Genomic DNA, 6,463 nt, shown 5'->3' with positions numbered 1-6,463 from the left:
TCAGAAGTCATGCAGCAAAGATTTTATAAAGGGAAGAAAAAAAAATTAAAACAAATTTAAAAAAAAAAAACAGTATAGGGGAAAAATACTCATAAGCAAGATTATGCCCATTTTCTGTTTCAGAATCCTAAAGAAAATATGTTATTGTAAGTTACCCATACATGAAATTGGCTAAGATTGTTAAATCAGTAGCAGAATTTGGCTAGCAAGTAAGAAGTTAATATAAATAGTTAGAATCTACAACAATGTTTACAACAAACTATTACAAAAGCGTACAAGCCTCAACTTTTTCCAGAGTTCAGTTCAGGCAATTTTTTTATGGATGTAGACACCATGCGTATACTTACAGGGAAAAGTTGCAAAATAACCCATGAAAAGAAGAGTCCACCAAGAAGAGAAGAGAGATCCAAACTGAGTCTTGTTTCAGTTTTTGGCATCTCTTTGACAAATTCTAATAGCATTTTCGTGCCAGCACCCTTTAAGAACTGAAGGTAGGCATTGGAGGCCTGTAGTATATATGTAGGATATATTAGCATATTCTCCTATGTACATTGTTTGGCATACTAAAGAGGACATAAGAGAAAGATATGTAAAACATGTAAACGGGAAACAAGAGATTGCCGAGTAAAAAATATCCCTGTGGATAGAAACAAATATAAACGTTTATCAAAGGGAGATCAAACTTTCGACAGAAACAAGTGTTCCTGAATTGTGGAAGGTAAGCTAAAACATAAGAGGAAAGTCTAATCGGAACACTATCCAAAAGGAAATGAAAAAAGAAGCACCAAATGAAATATGAAAACTACAATAAAATAACATTTCTCCAGTTAATAGTAACAACATAGCAAAAAAATGAAAATCTCAAAGCACACTAAGATGTGTTGGGTCTTTTGTCTTGTATTTGTAGTGGTCCACATAGTCATTATTGGGCTTGTATATGTTTGGATCGGGTTTGGGTCTATTACATGTACAAGGGTAAAATTGTAATTAGGTTGGAGATTAGGGATTTTAAGATTTCCTATATATTGTCTATGGGGGGAAAACCCTTGCCACAAGCAAGGATATCACATTGTGAGGTGGAGAGAAGTGTAGAGTGGTTTTCTGGATTAATTGAAAATTTATTTTGTTCAATCAGGTAGATGTATGCATTCATGCCGAAACACAATAAATCCTTGTGCTTTTGTGTCATTATTGTTTGGTTCCTTCCTTGTGTTTGCACATTCGATCCCAACAAGCGATATTAAAGCGACGTTAGGCAGATCGTCGCAATTGATGCATGGAGATCTAGGGAATGTGCAATGTGCAAGACAAGCAGAAGAAGGTACAACAACAGTTCAGCTTTTTTTCTTTGCAATAGAGCGCAAATTGTTTTCCCTTTACTTATAAATGGAAATTGGCTAAGGTTTTTAGGGGGGAAAAAAGGGTAAAGGAAACCACATTTTGGGAAGAAGGAAAGGGGGTGTTGGAGGTTTCCTTGTGATCCTTGCATGGAGTTAAGAAGGAGAGAGGGAGTTCTGACTTGTGTGGAAGAGAGAATACAAAAAAAAAAAAGTAACCAACGTGAATAGGAATCAATGGCTTTTGGGTATGTCAGTATGTGTGTTTCAAGTATCGCAGGGAGAAGGAAAAAAAAAGGTGGGTTTACAATACACCCTAGGAGGGAGAAGGAGTTAAGTGGAATAATCCGAGATGTGAAAAGATTGTTCACGGCCCCATGGGTAAGAGTTTGGCATCACAAGGCTTTCTAGCACTATGGACGCAGTGTGCAGTGTGAATTTGATGGAGATGCGCACCCTTGAACCGATCCAAACCCACCTGAGTATCCAAATAGAGTTGAACTGGATCCAATTTGGGTCTTTAGCTATTAGGATATTTTAGGATTTTATTTCTATTTTCATGAAATCTTTTGTTTTTGGTGGCTTAAGTAGGAGATAGCTATTAGGATTTAGTTTCCAATTAATTTGAGTTTCCAAATTAGAGTAGGTTTCCTTTCAGTAATCATTCAATTAGAACACAAACTGAAGAATAGAAGAATGAGTTGAGTTGATGTTTGAGTGCCTGTGGGCAATGTGTGCTGTTCTCTTCCTCCCCTGCAACTCTCAGACCCATCTCAGAGATTTCTTCCCTACCCCTACCGGCCCTCCATCAGAATCAAGTAAATTCCCTTCATTGGTATAGATTGTGTAGGTTCATGCATGATCAACGGTGATCAGGTACGTTAAGGTTGATGGCAGCCATGAAGACCGAGTCAATCAGATGGTGGTGAAGGGTTCAAGTTTCTCCATAGAACTTTTCAATGGTCATAATGACTTCACTCTATGGCAATAACAAATGAAGAATATTCTTATGCGAAAGAGGACAGTCAAATCTCTCATGAAGAAATCATATAACATGGATAAGATGATGAAAGATGAGTAGCTAGTGTTGAGGGATCTAGCGAATAGCATAATCTAGTTGTATCTTGCTGATAACACTTTTTGGAGGAAGTCTAGGCAAAGTAGTGCAGGTACAAGTTGAACTCATTGGCAAATCAGTTGTTTTTGAAGAAACAATTATATGATGTTCGGTTGTCAAAGGGACTGAAATATAAGGTGCACTTGGATTAGTTCAACAGAATACTAAAAGAGTTGTCTGCTCAAGATGTTAAGATCAACGAGGAGGATGAAGAACTTCTCCTGTTGACCTATGTACTTGCTTCATTTGATCTCATGGTGACTAGATTACTGTTTGGTAAGGATACTCACAGACTTGATGAGGTTCTTATTGCTTTGTTGATGAATGAGACACAACAGGAAACAAAAAAAAAAGCAATAAGGGAGAGTTAGAGGAGGGTGGTTGGATGCAGAAGTGCTTCCATGGATCAGTCCAAACCATGGAACTGGTTCTTTAACACCGTTCTTCTTCATGGTGGCTTGCAAATCCAAGCCAAGGTAGAGATTGTTGGGTTTTTGTCTTGTATTTTGTAGTTTCCCACACAGTTGTTATTGGGCTTGTATATGTTTGGGTCGGGTTTTGGGTCATTCTCTTATAAAACTTGTATATGTTTGGGTCGGGTTTTGGGTCATTCTCTTATTCACAGGAGGGAAGAAAAGGAAATAGTAGTTGTAAAACAATTTGGAACAAGGCTAGGATTAATTATTGTTCATGCACCATCCCCAGAATTCAGTGCAATTTAAATTCACAAAATGAATCCTCAATGTGTGTGCCCACTGATGGAAAAGAATGGATAAATATATAGACATTGGAAAAATATATAGACATTGGAAGGAATCAACATGACCATGTTCATGTTCTTCATGGTGCAGTTTCTACTAAATTATTATGTTCTTCTCATAATAAACAATAAAAAAATTTAAATCTATAGCTTCTCAATCAGTCAAGATGCAATCTGATTCATCCATCCACATCAAATTGAATGAACTTCAACAATTAAGGGACCAAATATTTCTTGTATAGAAAATAGTTCACAGTAGCACGTGAAATCTAATGTTGAGTATGGAATTCACAACTCAAACTTAAAAAAAAAAAAATGGAGACACAAACTCTGGATAAAATTGATTCCATCTTCTTCACATACCAATTTATTAAAAATAGTAAAATAAAAGGAAGAAAGAAAGCAAATTAAGAAAAATTTTAAAAATGTACCAAAGTAAATGGTATTGGACATACACTAGAATCATAAAGATATAGCTATTTACCACATTCACTGATCGTGGAACCCGGACCAATTCAGGAGGACTGTTTTGAAAAATACTATGATCATCCCTCCGTTTGTACCATACCCTCACATTGAAATTATTCTCATTTGAATTCAAGAAATCATAAGCTGCAAAGAAAATTAATTTCATATTCAACTCTCCAAGCATATAAAAAAATTTAACATCAAATATATGGAAAGACAATGTCAAGCAGGCCAACCTGCAACAATCTCATTAGACTTCCCTTCTGTGGATCCATTAAATTGATCATCATTTATCTCTGAAGAACTGTTGCACCATAAATTTAAACCTTGCACACATCTCACCTCTAAATCCAAGTTTATTTAATAGAAAAAAAAAAAGTATCAACCCAGAGTGTTAGAGAAGTAAGCTATTATACTAAACAAAAGAGAGAGAGATTCATGGCTTAGCAATTTCCCGCCAACCACAGCAAATTATGTATAGATACTACGCAGGTTTACGTTCACAACTGCCAATAAGCCTCACCAGAGATCTCTTATGTCAGATTGGCCAGATTGGCCAGATTGGTGGAAACAAAGGATAGGCCTCATCCTCTGCACCTGCACCATGTATATGTATGTGGCTGCAGTTTGAAATTTTTTTGCATCTTGCTGATGGGTATCTAAGATTTCATATTAGATGAATTAAGGATTTGTCGCTGTGGTAGATACCAATAACAATTCACACCCAGTCATTACTTGAAGAATGGAAATTTTAGTATCAATAAACAGATTATGAATAGATAAATGAATCAAAACATCCATCACCTTTCTGCATTGTGCGGGAAGCTATCTGGATGGGAAAGGAAAGTGTAAAATTTGGCACACACTGAGATTGAAGGATATAAACTGGAATTTCAGAACTGAAAGCTGGCTCCAAAAAATTGTTATTAGCAGGTTCTGAGGATGAACCCTGAAAGCTTTCCAGAAGTCATATCAGCATCATAGCAATAGGCATAGAAGAATGAATTAAGAAGGATAGGGACAATGGAAGTCAATATTGCAATTTAGTGATGGATGAAAGTGAGAACAAGAAAAACGGGGCAACGTTACCAGCACAATATTGGCTAAGCTCTGCAACATATCTGAAGAATTTGGAGTGAAAGTACCCGTGAAAAAATTTCTTGCTACGCCTGTCACAATTTAAAGAATTGTTGTCATTCAAACAAATAGTAATAATTTACTCATCAATCAGATCAGCTGAACCAATTATCAATGATAAAATAAAACACAGTAGAAAAGAGGAAGGAAACATACTTTCTCCAAGAGATCTGTTTCCCCCAGTAAAAAGTATAGAAGCTGGGCAGGAGTCATTCCGTTGGCAGGGCTCATCTGGAAAACGACTTGCTGAATCTGGCACTTGCAATAAAGCTGGCCATTCCTGAGGCCTATGAATGGGACAATACACTGCTTGTCCCAATTCCGAGTACTCAATACCACATACAGTTTTTTTACATGAACCATCTGCATTTTTGCCAATGCAGGAGCAGCCACACCTTAACTGAGGATCCTTATCCAATTCATTGTTAACCACCTTTTGGACCAAGAAAAGCACCAAACAGAGAAACATTGGGAATAAAACGAGCCTAATACTTGCCTTCATATTTCTTCTCTGCAAAATTAAGAGGTTCGAATATCATCACTGTATCATTAAGAACAATTCCAAATCCTCTAAATATATCCAGTGGCATAGTCATCAGAAAGACTCTCAGGAAACACTTTATTTGGCTAGTGCCTATAATATTAGGGATGCCGATAACCATTTCCATCCATGACATTTTCTTTTGAGACAGAGAAAAAGAGGAGAGTGGGTAGGATAAGCCAAACCAAAATCATTATTCCTGATTCAATTACTTCTATCAAATTCCATTTCCTTCAATTAGTAAATCAAAAGAAGGCTTTATAAAGACAAAGATATACTGAACAGAAAATTGGAAGTTAAGAACAGAGGAATTGCAGGTGGAAATCAAATGAAGGGCTTAGTTTCCATCAACCACTGACCGTAGCTAACTGAAATCAACCTCTTTTTAGGAAATCAAAGTTTATACCACTTTACATGTCAACTCCAACATCAAATTGAATAAAAGGGCAGAAATTAAGATTTAAGGTCTAATATTAACTAAACCCATTAAGATTTCCACAGATTTTTGCAGACAATAAGAAACAAGCACTAATCTTTGAAGATGTAAAAAATCAAAAATCAAAAATCAAAAGAGAGAGGATGAAGTGAAATTGCAGACCTGGAAAATGAGGTTCTTCCTGAACAAAGCGTTGGTCTGAGCCAAGAAACTGGCAGTTGTATGCGATGAATCCGCCATTAGTGGCTTTCTCCTCTCCTCCCCTTTCAGCCCTTCTCTCCCAACTCTTCAATTAGGAGATTTGCAGAGTAATCTGAAGAAGAAGAAGAGAATGGGAGAATCGCGAAATGAAATGAGATATAACCATTAAATCTTCCAAAATTAGGAAGAAATTATTTGTTTCCTTAGTAGCCGTTACATGTTGTGGACTACAGTATGAACAGGAGTGTGGGCCACGCGGGTTTGGAACAGTTGGAAGTTGGCATCCACCACAGTTTCCTGTAATCCTGTTGCAGTGTGATGTGGGGCCCGCCATTGTACGGATATGGAGCCCACTAGGATCTTCTTGGTAGTTTGTAAAGTCAATTTGGCTCAATTTAATCCATTTGAAAGACCAAAGACTTTATTTTACCAAAAAAAAGAAGACCAAAGACTTTCTATCACAAAA

The 6,463-nt window shown here is 36.7% G+C and overlaps 1 protein-coding gene across 1 annotated transcript; it reads right to left on the bottom strand.

Annotated features, from left to right (window-relative positions):
- Positions 1-75: 75 nt before the first annotated feature.
- Positions 76-6,205, bottom strand: LOC122064960 (ABC transporter A family member 7-like). The gene is made up of 7 exons (XM_042628741.1): positions 5,959-6,205; positions 4,976-5,330; positions 4,772-4,851; positions 4,487-4,631; positions 3,919-4,026; positions 3,699-3,826; positions 76-506 (listed from the first exon to the last, which is right to left on the bottom strand). The coding sequence occupies exons 1-7, from the start codon at positions 6,034-6,036 to the stop codon at positions 282-284; spliced, it is 1,119 nt and encodes a 372-aa protein (XP_042484675.1). The 5' UTR covers positions 6,037-6,205; the 3' UTR covers positions 76-281.
- Positions 6,206-6,463: the final 258 nt, after the last annotated feature.

The sequence above is a fragment of the Macadamia integrifolia genome, unplaced genomic scaffold (assembly GCF_013358625.1).
Source record: "Macadamia integrifolia cultivar HAES 741 unplaced genomic scaffold, SCU_Mint_v3 scaffold1840, whole genome shotgun sequence".
Classification (NCBI taxonomy): domain Eukaryota; kingdom Viridiplantae; phylum Streptophyta; class Magnoliopsida; order Proteales; family Proteaceae; genus Macadamia; species Macadamia integrifolia.
This window is presented reverse-complemented; position numbering and strand designations above follow the sequence as displayed.

Excerpts from the sequence above, each read along its gene's own strand:
- LOC122064960 (XM_042628741.1), bottom strand. The coding sequence starts at position 6,036 with ATGGCGGATTCATCGCATACAACTGCCAGTTTCTTGGCTCAGACCAAC. Across the intron at positions 4,852-4,975 it reads AAACAGATCTCTTGGAGAAA|GCGTAGCAAGAAATTTTTTC; the intron begins GTATGTTTCCTT and ends AAATTGTGACAG. Across the intron at positions 507-3,698 it reads TTCCACGATCAGTGAATGTG|GCCTCCAATGCCTACCTTCA; the intron begins GTAAATAGCTAT and ends TATATACTACAG.